General features: G+C 42.9%; 1 protein-coding gene across 5 annotated transcripts in view; it reads left to right on the forward strand.

Annotated features, from left to right (window-relative positions):
- Window positions 1-25,418, forward strand: part of CELSR1 (cadherin EGF LAG seven-pass G-type receptor 1) — a 168,411-nt gene that overhangs the window by 119,991 nt on the left and 23,002 nt on the right. For 3 of the 5 annotated variants that reach the window (XM_042018283.1, XM_042018280.1, XM_042018281.1), the window contains exons 9-24: window positions 5,614-5,780; window positions 6,243-6,428; window positions 6,809-6,922; window positions 7,241-7,415; window positions 8,129-8,270; window positions 9,972-10,092; window positions 11,213-11,396; window positions 12,193-12,294; window positions 14,125-14,219; window positions 14,535-14,744; window positions 17,388-17,571; window positions 20,319-20,462; window positions 21,604-21,805; window positions 22,141-22,308; window positions 24,685-24,811; window positions 25,187-25,387. In XM_042018283.1, coding sequence (XP_041874217.1) covers window positions 5,614-5,780; window positions 6,243-6,428; window positions 6,809-6,922; window positions 7,241-7,415; window positions 8,129-8,270; window positions 9,972-10,092; window positions 11,213-11,396; window positions 12,193-12,294; window positions 14,125-14,219; window positions 14,535-14,744; window positions 17,388-17,571; window positions 20,319-20,462; window positions 21,604-21,805; window positions 22,141-22,308; window positions 24,685-24,811; window positions 25,187-25,387 — 2,522 coding nt within the window. The remainder of the gene's footprint in view (window positions 1-5,613; window positions 5,781-6,242; window positions 6,429-6,808; window positions 6,923-7,240; window positions 7,416-8,128; window positions 8,271-9,971; window positions 10,093-11,212; window positions 11,397-12,192; window positions 12,295-14,124; window positions 14,220-14,534; window positions 14,745-17,387; window positions 17,572-20,318; window positions 20,463-21,603; window positions 21,806-22,140; window positions 22,309-24,684; window positions 24,812-25,186; window positions 25,388-25,418) is intronic. The other 2 variants (XM_042018284.1, XM_042018282.1) reach the window with 1 other exon arrangement.

Here is a 25,418-nt window from a genome sequence, read left to right on the forward strand (position 1 = left end):
CTGCTCCTTTGGAGTCTTCCTGGATGCTTCCAGGAAAGAAAACCTGCTTCTACAAGGCATGTCTTTCCTAAAAACAGAAGGCCAAATTCTGGTCCATGATGCAGATGTGATAGGTGTTTGTTTTTGTTATCCCCCCTGATACTTAGCCCAGAATAGTGTTGCGGTGTGATCAAGGATTTTGTTCTTTTGATATATCTACCCCAAACTTCTTGGTTTATCTACCCCAAGCTCTCTTGGTTATTCTTGGTTACTCTGACCAGGGTGTGGACCCTGCAAGAGCAGGTCTCCAGATGAGGTGAATACACCACAGGGATTTGCAAACCCCTTTAGCGCAGCATCCCTCAGCCTGGGCCAGGCCTAGGTAATGGCAACTACTCTTCCCTTACCTGAGAAGCAGCAGTATTAGTTTAAGTGGAGAGGACACATGGTTAAGTTTCTGTCTTGGAGATAAAGATTTGCAGAATAGGGAAAAGGAATGATGGAGACGTCTTCCTATGCTCCACCTCACACAGAGCCCAGAGCTGTTATTACTGCCCCTAGCCTGGTACCTACTTTCTGGAGCAGCTCCTCAAATATTTTGAGCTTCCCAGGTTTGTATGAAGATCTGATCTTTCCATGTGTCTCATGTCAAATATCTTTGTTGGTGAAGTTCTTGTGTTTTCTTCATGGTTGGCTGTTCTCTATGCTGCAAATCCACTCTGATGTATTCTGAGGGGAGTGCCAGGGCCCAGCTATGGTGTGACCTGTACTGGTGAAAATGGAGTACTGCTATCACGTGCAAAGACTATCCTTCCCTCTGACTTTGTCTTGCTTTCAAAAGGAAATTTAGAATTTGATCAAATGTTTGTTTTATTTACCATTTTTTTATCCCAAACTCAAGACCAGTCCATAAAGCTTGGGATTTAGAAAATCATCTCAGAACTGCCCTGTAGCCATCCCTGGAAACTCATTTTAAGTTCAGGTGATAGAGATGATGGCAGTCACAGCAGCACTGCTGCCCCTCATCCCAGCTGTCACCTCTGCCTCCAGCACTGTGCATTCCTGCATGTTCCCTTTGTCACTCCATAACCCCATGTTCTTGCTGATGCCTCAGTTTGTGGGGTTTTTCTGATAGTTTGAAGGCAGCAGGCTGCTTGCTTCTTTGATGATATTTGTGGGCCAGTGTCTCTATGGAAAAATTGCAAGCCAAGAAAGAAATGGATTGTTCTGGAATGTGACCAAAGATTTCAGGAGCCTGAAGTTAAAGTCAGGAGGAATCACAGATATGCTATACTCCTGTCTTTCAAGTTGCTTATTTGAATGCTTAGCTATGATCCTAATTTTAGGATTATTATTAGGCATCTATTTTTAAAAAAGTCTTAGATCGAATATTTGCATTTTTGAGTTGGAGTGCTGCATTTCTTCCATCCCTTTGGCAGTGCTGGTTCTGCTTCAGGCTCACAAAGACTTTGGCAAGTTACCAATCCACCTTTTTTGATTTCGTGCTCTTCAGAAACTCTGGGATCTGGTCTACACTAGTGAGGATGGGGTGTTTTGCCTTCACCACCCTCCTAGAACCTGCTAACTCACCTTCTGGCAGCTCTCATCCCCCTCTGCTGACATATAGAAGGGAGATAAAATTAAGGAAATATTAGTTTCACCTTTATTGTAATTTAATTATTTTTAAAATTGTATGTTGCAATACTGTGAAGATCTAGCAGCTGTGTCTGACTCACTTATAGATGGCCAATGTCATTGTGCTAGCCTTGGGCTGAACACCACAGGTCTGCACCTAAACATAAGCTTTCACATGTCCAGCACCCACACTGCAGGTGACATCCAGTGGGATGCTGGCAGCATGTTTCCCCAGGTCCTGTGTCTCCATGGGGAATAGCCCTCAAGTCTTTCTGATGGCCTGTTAAATGTAGGAGTCTCTTCAGAGTGTAAGTACATACACAGGCAGTGCTTCAAAGTGACAAACCCTGGGCACACAACTGGTTTGGATCACTGCACCGCCGATGGCAGGGAGGTGCTGTGCTGGGAAGCACGTGGGCCTCTGTGGTGACAGGGGAGGTCAGGTCCCATCTGGGGACACTGGATGTGGGCAGCACCTCCATGGACAGTCCTGGTCCCGGGCATGAGGAAGGGCTGGGGGAAAGAGGGAGGTCAGAGGGGGCTGACAAATGGGGATTTCTGTTTAACTAGGAGGGGAAGGTGCACCCTGGCCCCAGGAAAGGGAGGGAAGTTGGGAGAAAGTGTGGGAAGGGAATGGTATTTGCAAGTACAGAAAGTCACCACCAGTGATAAAAGGAAGAAGGTGGCTAATTGCCATGCCAGTCCAGTTCTCCCAGGAGCAAAGGCAAAATGCTTGCAAACAGCATTCCCAGCCTCCAGCAGGTGGGGAGCCCACAAGTTTGCATGCTGCCTCTGCTCTTCAGAGGTAGATGGGCTCAAAAACCTCAGCAACACTCTGGAAAACCAGTAGCAAAGTTGGAAACTGAGGTCATTGTGGAGGTCACCAGGTGTAGTGGTTTGGTCCAAAATACTCATTACTGTTTATCTGCTGTGAGATAAGAATTAGGAGAAATGCAAAACAGGCACCAAACTTGAAAGAATATAAAGAAGTTTATTAACAGACCTAAAAGAAGAAGGAAAAAAAATTATACCACCTTCAGAACTCTCCTCCTCCCCCCACCTTCCTCCCTTCTCCCACTGACAATGTGAAAAGACAACCCTTGAGATGTTCAGTCTGTTTACCACTTCCATAATAACCTTGTTCAGTCCATTTAGAAAGAGAAGTCTCTTCTTGCTCATGCTATGAAAACATTATCACAACGAGACAGCCGCCCACTTCCAAATATTGTTCAGTCCATTTAGGAAGAGGAGTCTCTCTGCCTGCGTGTGAGTCCTTTCCCCCGACTTGCAGCTTTTCCCGCAACTGCTTTCGAGGGTCCACTCTTGAAGTTTTCTGGGGTACAATTTTAAGGTTGAGCCGTTCAGAAACAAAAACAGAGGCCCTTCTCCTTCCCTGGGAGCAAAGGGTCTTCATCATCTTCATCGTTAGGACTATCTCTGGGAGCATCTCTAGGAACTGAGGTTTTCTCCTTTCCCATTTGGAGCAAAAGTCCTCATCTGGTTCATCTCTCCCTGTCCAAACTTCTCATGAAATTACAGCTGCGTCAGCATCTGCCTATCTCAGCGCAGGTGCTTTTGCTCACGAGTTGAACACTCCACCCCCCATATCTTCATGAAATTACAACAGGATACTCTGATATATCATAGCTTCACAACAGAATTTCAGCTTTAAGCATCTCCTCTCTCTCTTCCCTCAGGTTTTCAGCTCTTCACAGCAATAAAAGGGTTAATCTCACCTCGGCCTTGCAGCTTTGCAGCTGGAATGTTGAATTTTTCTTATCGCAGTGGAGAGGGGGGAGAGCCAAGCCGCTCTGGCTGCCCACGGCAAGGCAGTGGGGGGGGGTTCCACGGCTGGAACAGGTCCATGGCTTCAGGATGGCCGTGGCCCGGCCCGGCCTGGCCCAGGCAGGGCCTGGCCGGGCCCGCTGGCCCCCACACGGGGCCCGCAGCCACCTGTGCCAGCGCCGGAAACGAGAGAGAGCTTGGAGGGGGAGTTTGCCTATTCTTAAATGTGGATCACAGAGGTGATCACAACTTTAAGTGGCTTAGAGAATTGTCCATATTCAAACTGGCCAGCTGATAGGTTCTGTCAGTTCCCAGAGGAAACTGTAAGCACCCCTTAGCAAGGACGTCCCTTCCGGGACTACGCTTGCTAACCTATGACACCAGGGTAGAGGAGGAAGGAGAAGGCTGGCTTTTGCACAGGTGGAGCAAGAGAAAATAATCCTGCTCAACACTGATGTCCCGGTTACTTTAACATTGATGCGGTGCAGTGTGGGCTGATGAATTCTGTCCTGGCCCAGAATTGTGCCCTGGCCCAGACAGCCAGAACTCAAGCACTGCGTTCAAGTTTTAAGCAATCTGGGGACATCTGTATTTGGTGACAATCTTTTTTTAAGTTGCTGTCTGATTTTCAAGAGCAGGCTATGCTGCAGTTGTTCCACCTTATGCCTCTCTGGCATTTGTGGTATGACTGCAAAGGGGAGACCACAGGCTGGAGCAGGAGGGAGAAGGGCTGCCCCTTGGGGCTGCCTGCCATTAGCCTGATGTGGGGTGGTTGGGTAATCACATCTTAGGGAAGGACGGGTCAAGTTACACCTCTGGCTTGACTAGTAGTAGCCCACTAGTCCCTGAATTTTTGTTTCTCACAAACAGGAAGCTGAAGGGCTTGCACTTTACTCCAACTCCTGCACTCCACTCCCACCACAGCCTTTCCCTTTATAGACACCAGAAATGCAGACATATGAGAATTTGGGGTTTGGGTTTATTCCTCAAAAAGATACAACTTCATATCAACTTTACTCCATTTTCTGCTGTGGTGTCATCCCTCAACCTTTTTCTAAGGACTTGCCATTTCATAGTAACATGTACACATTTGTACATACATGATCTCTCCTACTACAAAAAATCCAGAAGGTGTCAGCGGATATGGTAGTGTGGAGCAGAAAGGGAAAGACTGTTAAACCCTGTCATTTCACTGGCCAACTACACGGACTCAGCACATGATGCAATAAAATCTGGGTGCTAATCTGTGGTGGTTGCACCCAGTCTCCACTGCCTGCTTCCACTGGCAAAAAGCTGTCATGAACTTCACCAACATGCCCACAAGTAAGGACATCAGGCAGGGGCTGATGGCAGATCCACTACAAGGTTCAATGTGTGGTGGAGGTACCGTGTGAGATGTTGCAAATAGCACAGAGCTCCCATGGTTTAATTTGTGTTTCTGATCAGTGGGATCAACTAATCCATGGTGCTGTAACTCCTGTTACCCAAGGTAACAACTTTAAAATTCCAAGGGAGTGGGTGTTCCCATATTTTCCATCAGCAAAGTGTTTTCTATTGAAGGCTGTCACTGGTGTCACCCTGGGGGAGCTGTGCTTGTGCAAGGTTAGAGAGGAGGGCCACTCTTCAGCAGTCACCTCAAGATATTTAAGGCAGATGATTTAGGCAATTTCACACAAACTTTCTGCCTGTGAAAAGGCTGTGTAGCTGGTACAGCTGAATAATTTGGCCCTGGAGTATTCATAATTAGTTCATATTTCCTGTTGCCTCCCAGCCTTTTCCTGTGTTTAATCTATTAATTAGAAGCAGGTAATCAAGGTTATGTTGAAAACATCTGCAGCAACTGTTGCCCTCATACTTCCTGCTCTGTCCACCCACTCACCAGCAGAACTGTATCATCAGAGATCCTGAGCTTACCTTTCTAGGAACAGCTCTCACATGGGTAGTGCCATAGCAGTGTGGAGGTGCTACTTTCAAGTACAGGCAGCAAGACAAGATGCCTACCCCACAACCAGGGTAGTTTGTGAATTTGCACTATTATCAGCTGCTTCACAGTAACTGCCCTAGACCAGCTCTTAATCCATGGTAGATTGAATATAACTCAGTGGAAGAGGGACTAGCTCCCTTGTGTCATCCCTGTGACATAGCATCATTTTTTCCTCTTAACATTTGTCCTGAAGGATATCAACTGTTTCTCTTCTGTATTTCGATTTACAGCAATGCCTTCTCCTCAGCGTTTCAGTGGTGAGAGCATTATCATTTGGAGCGACCTTGACATTACCATCTCTGTGCCATGGTACATTGGGCTGATGTTCAGAACCCGGAAAGTCAATGGCATGCTAATGCAAGCCAATGCCGGGGCTGCATCCAAGATCAACATTCAGGTAAAAGTGTGGCTGCCTTTGGTTAGAAAAGAATTAATTAATTAATTCCCCCATCAGTGGATATGGCCAGATGAACTACATAGCTTCGTCCACCCAAAAAAATGCATGTCAATAAAAACATATCATTACTTTAGCCTTTTACAAAGATCAAAAAATGAATGATCAAAATATCATTATAAAAATCACATTCATTTAAGATTATTTTACTAGTCAGAGGTAGTAGTGGGCATTAATATAGATGTTAAAAATGTGTCTATTGTTTTGGGGTTTTTTTGCCCATAAGGGAAGTTGAAGTCTGAATGTCCAAAGTTATACAAGGAGTTCTTGCAAGCATTCCCATCTTTACACTTTGGACTTTTATTCCTTTTGGGTTGTCTTAAGAAATGCTGTTATTTTGCCCTTCTCCTCGTTCTGTGTCAAATACAAACGTAGCAAAAGAAGACATGATTTTTTTTTCAACAGATACTGAACAACTACGTGCAGTTTGAAGTGTACAGTGGCCTGAGCCAGGTTGCTAGTTTGAAGATGAGCCAGTCACGGGTCAGTGATGGGGAATGGCATCATTTATTAATAGAGCTGAAAAGTGCAAAAGATGGTAAAGATCTCAAGTACCTCGCTGTCATGTCCTTGGACTATGGCATGTACCAGGTAAGGCAGCATCATAACATCGCCCCTGAGCACTGCACAAATGCTTTTAGGAGGAAGTAGGATAAAGGACTGTGGACAAATACTTAGGCTGTGAGACATGTTCTGCAGTGATTTATGCCTAATCAGTGATATTAATTTTTTAAGCCTTTTTATCATAAAGCATAATAAATTAATATCACTGATTAGGCATAAATCACTGCGGAAGGTATCTTACAAAGAAGTAAGTAAAAAGTCATGTTCTGATGTCTGGCTCCTCACTGCTTTGGTATTTTTTCTGTAATCTACTGTCAGCTACTGCTCAACTCCATCACTATAGAAAGAAGGCTGTCTGTGTCACAGAGGATGATAGTGCTTCTTATCAGCTATCCTTTTCCTCACAGAGCACTGTGCAGATTGGAAATCAACTACCTGGATTGAAAATGAAAAGCATCATTGTGGGAGGTGTCTCTGGAGACCAAGTCTCTGTTCAGCAGGGATTTTATGGATGTATGCAGGTATGAAATGAAAAGTGTCGCAATAAATTTTGAACTCATGAGAAAATACACAGTGAAAATGTGGGGGGTTACTTTTTATCCACCCTCAAACATTTCTCCATAAAAATTACCTAAGAATCAAAATATTAGAGTCTACCTACTGTGCTAGGTAAAAACCTGATCGCATAGGGGAAAAACATTTGAAAAAAAATCTGGGTTTGGCTTATCAGGTGATTTCTTTAAATTGTAGTCTCATTGATTGATGAAAATAGTGAAACACATAATACTGTACTCTGAAAGAAGACTCTTAATTTAAAAATAATTGTCTTTTGTCACCAGGGAGTAAGAATGGGAGAGACGTCTACAAACATAGCGACACTCAACATGAAACAGGCTATCAAGATTAACGTGAGGGAGGGCTGTGAAGTGGATAACCCTTGTGATTCCAACCCGTGTCCCCAGCACAGCTACTGCAGTGATGACTGGGACAGCTACTCCTGTGTCTGTGATCCAGGTAACCTGGTGACCACCCCATCCACTCATATAGGAGCTGGATCACACCTTCATGCACTCATCAGAAGCAGCACAGCAGGAGCAGCAGCATGCTGGCAAAGTGTTCATCTTCTGATTCCTCATCTTCCAGTCAGTATTACCCTTCTCACTGTTACTGTAGCACCCTGGAAGCTGCAGTCCTGGGCTAAGAATCCAGGCAACGTATCCACTAAACAGAAAGACAGTCTCTGGTCCAAAGGACTCCTTCTGTGCACCTCCCCTTTTCTTTTTCTGTTTTTTTTTTCATTTTCTTTCTCAGCCTTTTCTGCTGTTGAATTTCAGTCTCTTACTCTGCATCCTAATCAAGATACTTTGAATGTTTTCTCTGTTTTGGAGCATGTAGCCAGCACATGCTGTCAGCACCCAGCACAGTCACCTCCCATACATGGAGCAAGAGAATACAAAACTATTTGTAGCACATGCCCTGAATATAAAACTGGGAATCAAAGGCACAAGGGTGCCTCAAGCATGGTAACAGACTGTCTAAAAGAATGGCTTACTATCATTTTGTCTGAGAGGGACAAGAGTGCTTCATTTCTGACAGTATCTCAGGGGGAATCTACTGATTATTGAAGGTGTGTTATTAGTGTAAAAGCTTAAGATAGACAGTCTTTTGGAGACATGCAAATCGTAAATTACAGTGGTTGCGGTAATTTTCTTACCTTGTCTCCCCAGGGTACTTTGGGAGAGACTGTGTTGATGTATGTAACTTGAACCCATGTGAGCATGTCTCCACATGCGTGCACAAACCTAGCTCATCCCACGGCTACACCTGTGAATGTGGACAAAGCTACTATGGACAGTACTGCGAAAGCAAGTAAGAGAATTATTTTTTTCTTGGTTTCTTGATCCTTCCAGGTAGCTCTTCCTCTAAGGCAGCAGTCCTCCCACTTCCTTTTCTGCTCTAGTAAACTTTTCTGTTAAAATCTGAGTGGTATTTTAGACTCCCTTGCCTTTTGGCATTCCTGAGCTCTTCCCAGAAGCTATACAAACTTCCGTGTTACTCAGGAGCTGCTTTTCTTCATCAGCAGCTCAGGGGCTCAACCAGTTCTGCTGTGTTACACAGCACTGCATCTCACCTGTACCTTGTAGTGGGCTTAGCCTGAGTTTGCTCTCCATCTCTCCCCCAGCTTCCCCAGCACACAGAACGATGCACCATTTTGGTGGCCTGTAGCAAGATAAAGTCACTTTGCAGTTTGGGTCTAGTCCCTGGGCTGGCAAAGAGCCATCTGTTCTGGACAGTCTGGGAGCCTGTGTCTGTTGCTTTGTGGGTGAAACGTGCTGATTCCCTCGTCAGCAGCTTCCTGGTCTCAGATAAGCATTCAGCAACCAGCCTTATCCCAGAGGCGGCACTTTGATTTAATGTAATATGGGCCATTCATGATGTGCAAATGAAGTGCATTTGTCTGCCCATTTAGAAATGGCTCATGTGATGTTTCCTTCCCTTTGAAAACTGCAAGCTTCTTCCTCTGCCTTTTGTTGTGTGGGCTTGCAAATGTTGGCCATGCTGTTGCCAGATTTGTCTTTCATTCCTCTGGATTAGTGACACAGAGACATTGTCCCTTGTCATTATCTGCTGACATCGTGTCAAGTGCAACATTGTGGTTTTCATAATCTAAAGCATTGAAGTACTAACCTAACTGTAAACAAAATTGGTAGTGGTCTTCGAAACAGATGAAAATAGCTTTTCTTTCCTAAAATGAGCAGCAGGGAGGGATGCCTTGTGCATTTCCCTGATCCCAGTCTCAGAGTTGTTGTCGTTCAGGCTGTTGCTTGACTAAAGACTCCCAGCTATCAGAGAATCAGAGGTCCCCTTGCCAGAACTAATGTTGGGGCATCTGTGGGGTAACCTGCTCAGAGGCTCACCCAGAATAAATAATACCAGTGAGAATTAGGGTTTTTCTTCAGCAGGTGTGGCCTTTGGCTTGCTGCTTAGCTTCCAGTGCTGCTGCACTCAGTCTGAATCATAGTCTTCGATCCATAGTCCACATCAAAGCTGCCACCCTTCCCTCATCCATGTCCCCAGCCATGGGCCCTCTGCCTCCCCGGTGGCAGACCAGGGCTTTTCAGACCCTGTAGTGATCTGCCCGAGAAAGCCAGGTGAGCTGAAAGTAGTGGCTTTTCTCTACAGGATGAGCTTACAGCCAGCTTTGCACCTGAGCTGGTATCCCTGTAGGCTGGACAAGAAGCCCTCCTGCCCACAGAGAGTGGGCACATAAAGTACTGGGGAGCTGTACACCAAGGCAGTTTGTGGTGGTAGGTAAACCAGGGCACAGGCTCAGAGCCACCTGTACTTGAAAATATTTCAAGCATTCCCTCTACGGTTCCATAGCACTGATATTCTAAATTTTCCTGTATTATAGTGTATATATATTTATATATGTACTGATTGCTGGTTGAGATACATTACACTCGATAAGGTTATGGAGTTGAATGCAGATTTGGCCCAAAGCTTTTTTGCACACTTTTTAAGAGGAAACTTAAAATAACTGTCTTTCAATCTGATTTTCTTTAATAGGATCGACCTGCCTTGTCCCAGAGGTTGGTGGGGAAATCCCATCTGTGGCCCATGTAATTGTGAGACTAGTAAAGGGTTTGATTCTGATTGCAATAAGACCAATGGAGAATGCCACTGCAAGGTAAACAAAAGAAACCAGTCTTAGGTCAAAATTTCTGTAGTTTAAAAAGTAACTGTACCACTAATAATTACAAGTGAGTATCTGAGACAAAGTACACAGAGTTGTGCTTTGTATCACATATATATGTATGTGCACAGTGGAGTTAACCATTACCCAAAACATTTTGCTGGCACCACCCTTCTCCAAATCATACCGTACAGCTCTTATCTTATTTGTGTTTGGAAAACTGAACTGAGAGGATGAAAGCCTGGCTCTGATCTCTGAAGTGCAGCCTGGTTTATCGGGGGAGATCAGACTGGGGTGCAGAGGAGTGTCGGTGGGGTTTTGTGTATCACAAGTGAGTAATAGCCATGAAACAGCTCGGGCCAGCTGGGTGAAGCTCTCCCCTGTGCAATGGCCAGCAAAAGGCCTGACAGCTGGAGAGAGCTGAAGGCTAAATGCTTTCCGCAGTGCCATCTCTGATGAGTTTTCCGTGGACAGGCAGGGACAGATGGGGGACATCGGAGGGGAGGAACCTCATCATGAAGGTTTTACAAAGGACTTCTCACAATAGGTTTTACAACTGGCTTGAATGACATCAGAGGAGCTGGGCCTGCGCAGACTGGCGTCTGTGAATCTGGCCCCCTGCTCCTTTCCAAAATGCCAGCAGGACACACAGCAACTGTTGCATTAAATGGAGTCAGTGGGGTGCCAGCTCCACACTCTTGTTCAATCGTAATACTTCAGATCAAAAGCATGTACAGAGGTGATTTGAATATGGGATCATTGCTTGCTCTCCACCCTCTACATGAAACACAAATGCACAGTGCGGGAAGTTTCCTCAGTGGCTCGTTCATGCCGTACAAGAGCAGAATTGCAAAGCTGCGAAAACTGTAAATCCTCCAGGAGTATGTTTGGTGGGCACTGGCAACAAGTGCCCCAGGAGTAATGTGGGCCATGTACCTGCACTGCAAATGGCAGTGCAAACCCTGGGTCTCTGATAATAGTAATGTAATTTTTATCTGTGCTCTGCAAAATTAGCCCTTTTTATGATGTATGTGCTGCTAGAGCAGGTCTCAGAAATACAAGCATTTTGAAATGTAAGTCAAATACCTGGTGTCTATCATTTTGGTTTTTCTAGGCCAATTACTACAGGCCCCAAAGCAGTGACACCTGCTACCCCTGCGACTGCTTCCCATCTGGCTCCCACACGCGCGCCTGCGACATGGAGACAGGGCAATGTCCTTGCAAACCTGGCGTCATCGGGCGGCAGTGCAACCGCTGCGACAACCCGTTTGCAGAAGTCACCGTGAGGGGCTGTGAAGGTACCTCCTGGCCCGCCCGCGCTGCCCGTCAGCCATGCTGCGGTGTGGGACCAGAGCCGCTGGCAGCGGGCACAGGGGGGACGCCGCGGTGGCTGCGCGGCTGTGTCCTGGGGCGGTGTGAGCCCAGCAGGATGGCTCCGGCAATGGGGGCTGCAGCAGCCTAAGCATACACCCCTCCTCCTAGATCTGTGCCAGTATGACTCATGGGGGCTGGGGAAAAGGAAAGCAAGCTCTTATCTCTTTAATTTTCCTCAAATGGGGGGAGCAAAAGACTGACACCAACTTTTCTTTAAACCTGAGTTGATCTGGCAGTGCAGTATTTTCTTGCTGAGCTGCAGCTGAAGAGGTGGGTGAGAGCCCTCACACCTTTTGCCCACAGATGCTGTGCCGTGCGCCTCGTGCACTCTGCCTTTCTTCCCCATCTTGTCCATCCTGCCTTTCCTCTCACCCACCCACCCACCATCCTTCTGTGATCAGCACAATGCTGCTGCAACAGCCGTCTCACCACAGTGTGTGGGTGAAATGAAACAGCAATGTTTTCCCACAATAAAGGGGCAAGCAGAGATAGGCAGAGCCAAAATCCGGAGCCCCATAATCATCCTGAGCTCTCCTCTGTCTGTCCAATCTGCTGGATAAGGAGCAGCTGATGGGTTACAGTTTGGAAGGCACTGCAGAGGACTGGTATCCTGACAGGGCTTTGGAATTACAGGAAGGTCCTTCAGGCAGGTTGAAATGTCTCATTGTTGTGATTTTTATCTTGTCAGAAAAATTGCATCATTTCTTTTTCTACTTTCAGTAATTTATAATGGCTGTCCCAAAGCTTTCGAGGCTGATATTTGGTGGCCACAGACCAAGTTTGGCCAGCCAGCTGCTGTGCCTTGTCCTAAGGGCTCAGTGGGTAAGTTCCCTGAGTAAATAATTACCTACTTTATCTGCATGCCTCTAAAGGAGAAGAAAAAAAAAAAGAAAGAAAAAATGTGTACATAGGGAAAGGCATTAATTCATTGGGTCTAGACACTGCAGCATAGCTCATGCATATCATGAGCAGAAAAGTATAGCTAGTTGAAATCAAAGAACTGTTAGAGTACATTTGGAATACTAGCAATAAATAAATACAAAAGTACAGCAGATAAACATGTACAAAGAACAAAAATTTTCTATTTCCAAAAAAGCAGAGTCTTGTTTGGTTGGGCTTTTTTTGCTATTTATCAAGCAGTTCTTACACGTGTAACTTTTAGTTTCTAGTGACTTAAAAGTGCTCTTTAGCCATACAGTTCCTCTGGTCAAAGATAAAATTAGGAAAATCATATTCCTGATGACTGTTTTACTAGGTTTGCAGGCTACTAAAGCTAAGAGTTGCAACAAAACTCACATTTTTCCACACGATATCTTTTCCATAAGTGAAAACAGCTGAAAAACACCTTTTATAAAGTACATGAGCTGTGCTGTTTTGTACAACAGGCAAATTACAATCTGCTTTTTCATATATGTCTCTGAAAACATGTATCAAATTTTTGAAAACAGAGTTCCCAATCTTTTCCAATGTCTGTTCTATGGGAAATGAAAACTCTCTCTTGGTTCAGGACCTGGTAGCTCTCTGCTGTGAGTGCTCCTTAGGCTCAGGGAGTTATAAATAGTTATGTGACTGCCCGAAATATTTATTGGGGGAGGCCACTGCCTATAGGTGTGCACAGGATTTGTGGTCAACCTAGCTCCTGTTCTAAAAATTTTTAGGTGATAGAATTGATTTATTTTTTTTAGGTGAAGAATATTTTGGTGATTAAACAGTATAAAGTTGAATTAAAATGGGTTTTCTGCACTGTTCTTGTGGTTGATCCAAGTGTCTTTTCTAGCAAATAGACTGGCAGGCAATGTTGCTTATAGTAATTGCCCATTCTAAGCAAATTTTAGATCATTCAAAAAAGTAAGCTTTATAATAATGAATATTCAAACTAAGAATCTGAGGCTTAATTGTATTCACCTAGTCATGAAAGAGAAATAATACAATTAGATACAGTAAAATTAATTATAGTTCTTATTTAGATATTGGTAATTAAATGGGTTAGACACATGCAGTGTGTTACGTGCAAATTAAGTAGCACAAATGTCAATTTTGAATTTGATTACTTGCAATTCATGGTGAAGGATCCTCAGCCAAGAATCACATTTTAAAATTATTTGACAAATAGTACAAAATATAGTAGGTTAAATTAAACAGTAAGCTGCTCACAGTCCATTTACAAGTGGCAAAAAGGCAATTATGCATGTTGGCTGAAGTGTTTAGCACATGCAGCATGCAGATGTGCTGGCGTGTGTTGCTGTGAATACAGCATTTGTCCAGGAGGTCTTCCTATGTAGGCTATTGCACAGAAATCTCAGTAAGGGTTGGTTTTCAGGAACACTTAGGAAGTGCAGAGTCTTTCTCTTATTTGGTATAAATAAATGACTGAATTAACTTGAGAACATTAGGGCAGTGAGGCTGAGAGCAGTTGGGCAGGGCTTGGAGCTTGCCTGACTTTTCTCCAAAGCCTGGGAAAAGCTGTTCCTGAAGATTAGTAGACTAACTTTTCTCTCACAGGAATCCCCAGTTTGGAAATTGAAATACATGTGTAGCTCTAAGCAACTTGAAAATGTAGGAAATCTGAAAGTCTAGGATAGCTGAAATCTATGAATATTTCCCCTGAGCAATTCGGAACATTGTTTGCCATTGATGCTTTGTTTCCTTCAGGAAACGCTGTTCGCCATTGTAACATTGAGAAGGGCTGGCTGCCTCCGGAGCTTTTCAACTGCACCACCAACACTTTTGTGGATCTAAAAATCATGGTAAGCTGTGTTTTCTCAGGTTTCCCTTTATTTTGTAAATAATGATCAGTTTGGACTCCATTTTGATATCCCTGCACTCAGTCTTTTGACTGCATCCTTGAACACCCTTATTTCCCATCAGGACCTTTGTGCTTTTCTGGTTCTCAGTTATATTTGTGGTTGAGTTTTGTTGCCAGCTCTTTCTCAAGACAAACAAAATTTTGACCAAAAAATTCCTTTGTGCCTAAATTATAAAAAAATCCTATGATTATGATTGTAACTAGAATGAAAAATACCCTACATAATTGGGTTTTTCTTCCTTTTTATCTGGTTCAGAATGAGAAGTTACACCACAACGAGACCAAGCTGGATGGAGACAAAACCATATGGATCGTGAGAGCGCTGCAGAATGCCACCAAATACACACACAGCTTGTATGGCAATGACGTGAGGACAGCTTACCAGATGATGATCCGGGTCCTCCAGTATGAGAGCCAGCAGCAAGGGTTTGACTTGGCAGCCACAAGGGACGTGGAATTCAATGAGGTAAGAGAAATACTGTATACTGTGCTGAGCCCTTACAGTTTCCCGTAGAAGTTAGGTGGCTGTGGGTAATTAAATTCATCTTTGACCGAGGTGAAGTGAATATTGTGTAATTGCTTAATCTGTTCCACAAATAAACCTTTCTTCTCAGATTAGAATGGAAAGTTGGTTATGCATGTGTCTATGCACGCACATGTGTGTGTAATACAAATATAATAAATGGTGCTTTTCTAATAAATATCATCATAGTAACAGCCAAAAGCAATATTCCCCGTATGAAAAAAAAATCATCAAGTTAATGTGTTTTTCCTGGCTAAAATAGTTTTGTGTACTACAGTTGTTTTTGTTGTAAAACATGCCTAATGTGATCATGTTCATTTAAATGCGCAGCGAACCAAGTCCAAACCAGTTACTGACTCTGAAGGTTTCCACTAATTCGGTTTGAAAACACTTGAATCATGAGTTGGTACATTGAAAGACATTCCATATCATATTGGTATTGTATGGCATATACTAAAATGTGTGCCAGAGAGCTTCTGCTACTCAGAGCATCCATGAAAGACCCGGTTATTACCAAAGACCTGACCAGGGCTAGAGAACAAGCTGTAGCACCCTCCCTGTCTGGGAAAATATGTGGAAAGTTGTGGTGGAAAAATGTGAAATTTGGAGGAAGTTGGGAGTTTTATGTGGTCTGAAAATGTGAAGGCTGGACGACCCATGTCAGGCTTGTAGAGCTTTTCTCAATCCCATGTGTGCTGTGAGGTACTGTTCTCCACTCTTGCCCATACTATTTCCAAAATCCCGGCCATAGCACAACACAAGAGTCCAAGCTAAAATATCTTTTTGGATCTGTGCTAGCAGAGCCCATAGCTTGGACAGCAGCATGTGGGATGACCTTCCATGGGCCAAGACTGGCATCTGTGCTGGCCAAAGGCCGTTTGGCTCCCTTAGAAGGTGTGCTACACCCAGGTCACTGCTCACAGTACTCCAGGAGAACCAGATAGGTCAGGCAAACTTTGGGGTGAAATTGGAGAGCCTGTGCAAAGCCAAGCTGCACCAGGAGAGGATGTCAGTGGAGAGTTAGGAGCAGGAAGAAAGGTGGCTGAAAAAGTTTCTTAGTGTCTTGGGCTGTACAGTTAACAGAGAGTAAAGAACTGAAACATTTTACATTTCAGATGCACCAGATTTTCAAATACTCTGTTTTTTCTTTCCTGTGGGCCATGAAGTGGGCCATTCGGATCTTGAGAAGGAACTTAATTTCCAGCATGTTTTGTTAAGCAGAAATAAGAACAATAAGCAAAAAAAAAAAAAAAGTTTGGAAACCTCTGCTTTAATTTATTATTCTGTGCACTTGGCACTGAGATTCATACAGATGATGTTTTCAAGAACTCCCTAAATATTTTAGGATAGGTCAGGAATTTGAAAACTAACGAGTACAGCTCATGACTAAAAGGAGGCAACATCCTAGGCTGAGGGAGCACAAAGAGAGAAGGAGAGGTTTTTTTTATAATCCCACATAGAAGCCTGAAAAATAGATAATAATAAAACATAAATAATGTTCACAAACATGGAGGAGGCCTGGTACCAGGTACAACATGAGTCTCCTGCATTACTGGGAAACATGTCGTGCTTCTCACCCTAGGTAGAGGTGGTCATACTGGGAGTCTCTTTTAGCTCTGATACATGTTTGCAGCCTCAGACAGCACAGACAGGATACAGACAGCTCCTTCTCAATGAAGCTTAAATATTTGTCTTGGCTATTTTAGAGCTTGTGGTGATTAACCCTACCATCATCTACACAAATTTTACTTTAGTTAGGAATTAGGTTTTGTTACAACAACATAGTTCATATGTACACCAAGGTTAAAAACTTCTTAGCATCTTTCTCATTTAAGCTATTTAGCACTCACTTTTGGGGTCGATGTCCTTCCATTCAGCCTGAGGGTCCCTTTGCATATTTTTCTAAGAAAGGGCAGAAGAGGCAGGTCCTCAGAAAGAACTGCCTTTTTAATACCATTTGTAAGCAACATAAAAATGGGGAGACAATAACATGATTTAAGTTTTCTTATGTATTTTCGGGTTTGTCTATGCAAGCTAATACTCACTCTTACCATTCTTCACCATATAAGTTGTCTTTTTTATCTAGGAAACAACAAAGTAAAAGAAAAAATTAAAGGAAAAGAGGAAATTATATTTATATCCATGGCTTTCTTTTGTTTTTCAACAAAAAACCGTTATTTCGATTTCTCGGGAAGTTCCTCAGTGTACCTACTAGGAGCTGTGCTTTTCATGTGTCTGTGTCTGATCTCTCAGAAACAAAGAAAACATGCATAGATTTTCCTCCTGCATTTTCTTGCTAGGTTTCCTGTCATTAGGGGAAAAAAAGTAGGCAGTTCTCTTACAGCCTCCAATTTTGGATTACTTTGCTCATTAAAAGTTTGGAGGGATTTGCTTTACATGACTAAAAAATCTCAGGGTGAGTAACTGGTGTGCATGTTTTTATATGGCTGCAGTAGAACATGCCTGCATTAAAATATTTCATTGTACACTCAGCTGAGGCATTCAGGCCAATCATTTTCAATACTTCTCACTTGAAACCCAGCACTTTGTTTGTTTCATAATTTAGGCTTGTACTTTATTTCTCAGAATATTATCCAAGTGGGTAGTGCTTTACTGGACCCCGGCAACAAGGAGCACTGGGAGCAAATTCAGAGAACGGAGGGTGGCACCGCTCACCTGCTCAGGCACTATGAGGAATATTTCAACAACGTGGCCCGGAACATGAAAAAAACCTACATGAGACCTTTTGTTATTGTCACCACTAACATGAGTGAGTATCCATTGAAAACTGCCATTTTTCTTCGAGTCTTAAAAATGTGCTGGATATAGGTGCAAGTTATTTGTTTTAATAGAACCCACGGAGAAAAATCATCGCATTAGTTTCCAATCCAGTGAGCCTTGATCCATGTCTTTCAGTTGCCATGGGGGCCTCCTGGGAGATGTCTGATCCGGGTTCCCCCTGGACCATGCCACTGCTCCATGTGGCTTTTTGTTGCAGTCACAGTAGCGTAGAGATAGTAGGAAGGACTAAGTTTGTAAATTAAGGTAATGCCTTTTGAGGCCAACTGATATAGTTGAATGTAGTAGATCTCATTTTTGGTGGAATCACATCAACACCACCTGAAGAATTATTGCAGTACAAAAAAAAAGTAACCCTACTATTGATTTTATTGCATATTATTAATCTTACTAGCATAGGAATGGACTTCCCAGGGAGATGGTGGAATTCCCAGCTCTGGAGATGTTCAAGAAACAACTGGATGTGGCATTTAGTGCTGTGGTCTAGTTGACAGGGTGATGATTGGTCTAAAGTTGGACTCAATGATCTTATAGGTCTTTTCCAATCTAGATGATTCTGTGATTCTATAATTATATCTCTGATTTTCACATGCTTTCCTAACCCGGAACCTATCCAGAAAATCATAATCTGTAGAGATTCTTGTGCTGAAAGGTATTTTCACAGAATCACCAATCCTTCAAACACCATCCCAGTCTTGCAAAACCCATAATCAGAGCAAAATCCATGGGATCCAAAATATCCAGAATGGGTCTAAACTGAGAAGGAAGCATCAGGCATACCAAGACACCTTCCCCACCTATCACAGGAAATATGTCCTCTGACAAGCAAATAGCAGCTCTTGCGCCTGGGACTGTGATGTATTTCATAGACATCCCTGCAGTGCATATGCAGGTGAAGCACAGCAGCCGCAGCCTGGTCAACTTCTTTCCCCATTTTCTCCCCTGCCCTCCCTATTTAGTTTTCTTCCCAGCTACAAACAGTCTGAGCTGAGAGGGTGTTTGTGATAGTCCTGCTCTGAGTGGGAGGTGAGATGGAGCCGGGTGACCTTCAGAAGTCCCTCACAAGCAGCATTGCTATCTGGTTTTTCTTTCAGAGGTGCTCTAAACTATATCAGCCTGAACTTGTATTTAGCTTTTCAAGCTATTGCTTTTATTTCAGATATGAAGAAGGCTTATGTGCTAGAAGTTTGTCTTATTTTCCCAACTACACCTGTTGGTATAAGAAGTGAATTGGCTACAAACCTTGTCCCAAGAATGCTTTATGTCCACAATCACAGGGGCAGAAAACCAAAGGCATGGGGCAGTCAAGTTACAAAGGCTGTAGCATCCTGCATCAACAGGCATAGATTATTGTTGAACTAAGCCAAACTGAAATACTTCGATTTCTCCTTAATAAACCAAAACTGAAATATTTTCTTTTGATTCAGGACTATGAGAATCCAAATATTTTTACCTTCATACTCAGAAAAAAGTATGCTCAACATTTTAACGCAATTGAGCTGAGATGAAAACAAACCCCAGAATTTCTTGCAGGTTGTAAATCATGATTTTTTTTCAACCAGTTCTTCCTGTGTAAAAATGTGTGAGCTTGAGAGGGATGAGGCAACTCTGGCTTGAAAGAGGTCTGTTTTCTTTTGAACAGTTTTTCCAGGTGAACATGGTGTTAATAGAGTTTCCTAATGGCTCATCTGGGAGTTATTTAGAAACTAGGAAAGGAATGGGAATTTGCAGGTCTTAACGTGGATATTTCTTCATACAGAAACTTGTAGAGGATCACACCTTTTGGTGTAGGGTTACCCCCAGGACATGTAAAATGGCACTCAGTGATTTCACTTAAATGAGAAACTTAAAGCCAACTCAACAGCTTTTAAATATTTTGGCAGCTAAACAGGCAGAGATTATGAGGTAAGCTAGGGAGGAACTGATGATGGAGGACTAAGGAGTAGTCCCAGGTAAAATGCATGTTATTTTCTTTGGTCAGCTGACTTCGCAATCCAACAGATGTAGAACTATGTTTTTGAAGTAGTAGATTCAGTCTTCCCATTAAAAAGCAAGTCTAAAATTGGAACATGCAGCACACACTGGAGCAAGCCAGCAGCACATGGAGAAGCTCTGTGAAGCAGGAGCATTCACTGAACAGCAGCCAGGGAAAAGCCTCTGTGAAACCCCAGTCAGCTGCTGCTGGAGAAGTACCAGCAAAGTGATCTATGTTGAGATGGGTATTAGGAAAAGTTTCTTCACTGAAACAGTTCTCAGACATTGAAACAGGCAGCCCAGGGAAGTCACCATCCCTGGAGGTACTTAAAAGACATGTAGATGTGGCCCTTGGGGACATGGTTTAGTGCAGGACTTGGTGGTGCTGAGTTAACAGCCGGACTTGATCTTGGAAGTCTTTTCCAACCTAAACAGTTCTATGGTTCTTTATTTCCAGTGTTTGCAGTAGTGTTTTCATAGTATGAGATACTGTCTTGTGAATTCCTTTCCACTGAAAAACAAATGTATAATTTGATAAATGTAACATAATGCTGTCATATAAGCTTTTAGTTGTCATATAAGGTGTTAACTGAAAAAAATTAAATTTTACTTTCTATTTTGGGGTTTAAATTTTTTATCTGCATTGTGCAGATATTTTAATCTTTCAATAATATTTCATTGTGTTGCAATATCATATTTGAATGCATTGAAGTTAATTTTATGGGAAACTTTTATCCCCTCCAGTTATTGCTGTTGACATCTTTGACAAGTCTAATTTCACGGGAGCTAGAATACCACGATTTCATGAGATTAAAGAAGATTACCCAAAAGATCTGGAGTCATCTGTTGTCTTCCCTGATACTTTGTTCAGACCTTCAGAAAGGAAAGGTAAAACCCTTCTGCTGCTGTTTGGTTAGCAATTATGACCAGCTCCCAGGGAGCATGATTGATCCTCGGGGAGCAGAGTGGTACTAGGGTGAGAGCGGGGTGACCGTCTGCACAAGTGAACATTATTTAGGGATGGAGCAGCTGTGCATACTTCTGAGGCATTTGCCTGCCGGCAGCGATGGAGGCATGGGGGGCTGTGGGACTGGCTGTACCTGTCTGTCAGGTCTCGCTTGCAGCCCCTCAAAGCCCTGTCAAAGTGGGAGAAATGCTCTCTGTTCCCACCAGGATAGGATGGGATGGCTGCCCAGCACCGCAGTCCCACAGCCGCCTTCCTCCAGTCCCTGCAGAGTTAGAGGGAGGTGGTGTGAGAGATGGAGGTTCCAAATCTGGGAGCAGACAGAGGTGTTATCAGAACTAGGCAGCAATGAAAAGGTCTTGAACTGGGTGACGAGGGAGAATACATGGGGAAGTACCTGCTTCCCAATGTCTCTGAAGCACCACAAGTTTTTTTGGACAAGGGGAGAGAGAGTAACTTAAAGTTCAATACATGTACCATGGCTGAATGTCTTCAGAATGGGGAAATAGTAACTCTTCCGAAAATAATACATAATAAGCTAATAGGGCTTCGTGACTTTTTGCTTAGAAACAGGGTATCTGCTTCTATGATTTGTATCTTTTCTGTAACAAAAAAGGGGAATGTGGATTTTAAGAGAATCTTCCAAAGCTGAAAGCTCATTAAATGACAGAATTAGCAGGAAGAAATCTTATGTGACTACTTGGTGTATTCATTAATTCTAGTTTTGCCATATATAAAGGTACATGCAATTTAACAGCATGCATAATGTTTTAATGTTCTCCTTAAGTTATGCATGGGGTACTTATATATTTCTGGACCTTTTAGCTTAGAAATTGCTTATTTTCTAGCTAGACTAAATGGCTTTTCACTCTTCAGTGGTTGATTTTCAGCTATATAACTATGAATTGTGCTGAAATTTTATTAAAAATATGGAATATAACATTAGGAGCATGCTGAGTGCTCTAAGCCTAGAGTTGTAACAACTGTAATGTCATTGTATCTTTGCAAAGCAAAATTACCAGTTTAAATGGTAGCTCTGAAGCTGTGTTTGTGTTAATTCCATAGCAGTGCCTACAATGAAGCCTTCAAATCAAAAAATACCCTCTAAGTTGAACAGCGATGCGTTCAGCCCTGAGAGTGCTTTTGCAAAGAGAAAGAAGCGACACCCAGATGTTGAGACACATCATACCGTTGCCATGGTCATTATATACCGATCCCTGGGACACCTCCTGCCTGAAAACTATGATCCTGACAGAAGGAGCTTGAGGTAAACTTCAAACCTGTTTGTGAATTGTTCAGATCCCTTCTACTCTCTCTTGAGTGTGTGGGGAAGACAGAGCTGCTTTTATACCAGCCAAATGCCATCAGTGCTGCTGTTGTCACCACAGTGCTGTCTCTTGTCCTCCTCTGGCACACTGTGGGAGAATAACTGTGCCAGAAGTGCCAGCAGTTTTTGGAAACACATTTGTATGGAAGGCTGATGGTGCACCTACTTCACTTTCTGAGTGGAAGCAACTGGAAATCTTTTATTTGCAGAACATAGCGAATCAGTGCTTTGCATTTTAGTGTGTAGATCACTGTGCAATTTTTCTCCTTGTGCAGATTGCCAAATCGCCCCATTATCAACACACCTGTAGTGAGCACAGCCATTCACAGTGATGGGGAGATTCCTCCCAACCTGGTGGAAAAGCCTGTCATAGTGGAGTACGCCATGCTGGAAACAGAGGAGAGAACGAAGCCTGTCTGTGTCTTCTGGAATCACTCCATCATGTATGTCTGCTGCTTGCTTTAGGGCTGTGAATGGCAACTGTCTGAGTAGCAGGAAAGTCCTGCCTGGGAAGATAATTCTGGAGAAAAACCTGTCTTGGTCTGTTTATTCAACTGACAACTGATTTTTGATGGAATAGAGCCATGTAGTCATTTCCCACCAACCTGAGAAAAATGAAAATAATTATCATAACTTCTCGAACAAAGGATTAGCCATGTGGTTTCTAAGAAACACAGTGCTGTCATGTCTTTCTGCAGGGTTCATTTTCACCCAGAAGTAATAAATCTCACAATTTCCTTGTATTTGCCCATGCTTTTTGCCCACAGATCTATGTCTGGACAGGCATAGTCCGACTCCAGTGTCTGAATTCATAGCTTGTCTGAGGTCTTTAAGTCAGGATTTCCAGGAGATGATTCAGCTCTTCCATGGGCTGAATCTTCTCCTGTTGCACTCCAGTGACTATGGACAGAGTACATGGCAAGCTGGCACCTACCCTTGGTGCCTCAGCCAGGGCCAGTGCAAAAAATTATAAAACCAAATCTTCATTTTGGTAGAAATGAGGATTGAGGTTTTGCAGATAAAATTAGGAGTAAAGATTATAAATTTCTGAATCACAAATTTTTTAATCAAAAGTCAATGCAAAGGCAGTTGCAGTGATAAGAAACTTTCATTTCATCAGCTATTGTGGATTTGCTTTCATTTGTTTTAGTGAAAAATTGGAGGGAGAGGAAATACCTTCTTTGGGACTTTAGACCTGTTCCGGTTTATGGAAAGCAACTGTAATATATAAGCAGAATATAAGGGGAGGGTATTTGACTCTCTAGGAGGGAAGTGTTAGGAAAAAGATGAAAAGTTCTGAAAATGATTCATTTAGGTTTTTTGCATTCAGTAAAGTTCAAGATAAAGACATATTTTTCTTGAAAATGAGAAAAATTATATGAGCTGAAACTGTGTATGCTGATGTTCCATTGGTTTTATGGCATTGTGGAAACAGCACAGTCCTGTTGAAGATATTTCAAGAGTGTGGATAAAACAAAGAAAACGTGTTGAGAGGTAACCATATCCATATTACATGTTCACAATATTGTAACTATTACATACATATTGCAATTTCCAGCTACAAACCCAGGTACACAGTGAGAGGATGATATGGTCTGCCCAGGGGAAGGGGAATAGCTGTTACTTGTTTCCTAAGGACCCAAAAGCTCCAGTAAACCTATGGAAAAATCCACTAAAAGGCAATATCCTGGACTGGAAATAAAATAGCAGACTAACCTAGGAAATGTGTGCCTCCTAGTCAAAGGCTTCAGGAGTTTATGTCATTTAAAGGGTTGAAGACACAACAGAAATCTCTTATGTTCGCAGTAATGAACGCCTCCATTTGCCCTCATGTGAAGTAGTGTTTTTGCTTGTATGCACAGATGATTCTGCTGATCATGAGGGAATGGCAAGCCCTCTTTCATAAATTTTTAGATATTGTATGAGCTTGAATAAGTCATTAGCTCTGAAGTGATTCATCTGTTAGCTATTTGCTGGCAACTTCAGTGCCATTGTTGTCTGTGTTACGTCTTCCTACAGCCACAGTCGAAAAGCAGCTCTTACGCTGCATGTAATGAAAGAGCTTTTAGAAAGTGAATACTTTTTGAGAGAAAGTGATATTAAAATTCAACAAATATTTTATTGCTGAATGAAAAAGAGGTCCTGTCATATCTAATTAAAAACTCTTTCAGTAACTGCAAGACTATTTTTATTACTCATTAACTTTAGAATAGAATAATTAATATTGATACAAAATAATTTCTGAAGTCACTGGAGTTAACCATAACTGCACAGAGAAGAATTTTCAAGGCAGCAGTTCCTTCCCATTGTTAATATAAGAGATCTTCTGATATGAAATATTATTTATTAGAGAAGGTTGTAACCTTTTATTGTGTACTTTTCGGAGGAACTCTATAATGATATCATATTGCTGCTGAAACATATTTCATGTGACTCAAAAACATGTATCCCTCTCTGGTTCTGGTATTATTTACCTTGGTTACAGTCATTTTATTCTGTGCAATCTCTTCTGCATGTTGGTTGTGTGGTCACTGACCCAAAAGCAAATCTTCTAAATTTTTTTTTTAAACTCAAAACAGACTGTTATAAACCCACAAAATCTGGGTACCAAAGCCAGCTGTCTTATCAGAAACTACTTCAACTGAAGGCCTTTTTAAGTTGATGATATTCTTTCAGGCAGGTGACAGCTATAAATAATTCTGTCCTGGTACTTACTGTCCTCTCTGGTTGTGCAGCACAAGCTGCCACAGAGGACAGTAACAGTGGAAGGCAGGGGGAGATCAGAGGATGGCTCTCAGAAATGCCTTTTTTCCCCACAGGATTGGTGGGACAGGTGCCTGGTCCTCCAGAGGGTGTGAGCTGTTTTCCAGAAACCAGAGCCATATTGCTTGCCAGTGCAACCATATAACCAGCTTTGCCGTCCTGATGGACATTTCTAAACGAGAGGTAGGTGATGTCCGTCTCATGATTTTTGGGGTTTTCAAGGGCTTTGACTCAGAGCTTAAGCTTTGAGTGTGACTCAGGACATTGTGAGCAGATTGATCCCAGTGTCAGGAGTGTGTTGTCCATCCCTGACAGCATCTGCTACTGGGTTTGCTGAAAGGAGCTTCTTACCTGGTTGGTGCATCCTCTGGGTGCTGCTTATACACACTCAACATGTTTAGTGACGAAAGAGGTGTCATCACCCACTCCCATTGGTCCTAAAGTAAATCTGTATGTTGTCTCAGTAGTAATGATAACATTGACATTCTGGGTAGTAGATTTGATTGGAGGAAAAGGAAGGGAAACCCCAAGAGCTCCTGTCAATCTGTCTTTCTACAGAATGGGGAGGTGCTTCCTCTGAAGATTGTCACTTACACAACCGTATCCATCTCGCTGGCGGCTTTGCTGATCACCTTCATTCTGCTGGTCCTGATCCGCACGCTGCGTTCCAACTTGCACAGTATCCACAAAAACCTGGTAGCTGCCCTGTTCTTTTCTGAGCTTGTTTTTCTAATTGGAATCAACCAGACTGAAAACCCGGTAAGACTTACTCTGTGTTCGTTGCTAGAGT

Source organism: Corvus kubaryi, unplaced genomic scaffold (assembly GCF_017639235.1).
Source record: "Corvus kubaryi isolate FWS band 111438036 unplaced genomic scaffold, C.kubaryi_AGA036_p1.0 137, whole genome shotgun sequence".
Taxonomy (NCBI): domain Eukaryota; kingdom Metazoa; phylum Chordata; class Aves; order Passeriformes; family Corvidae; genus Corvus; species Corvus kubaryi.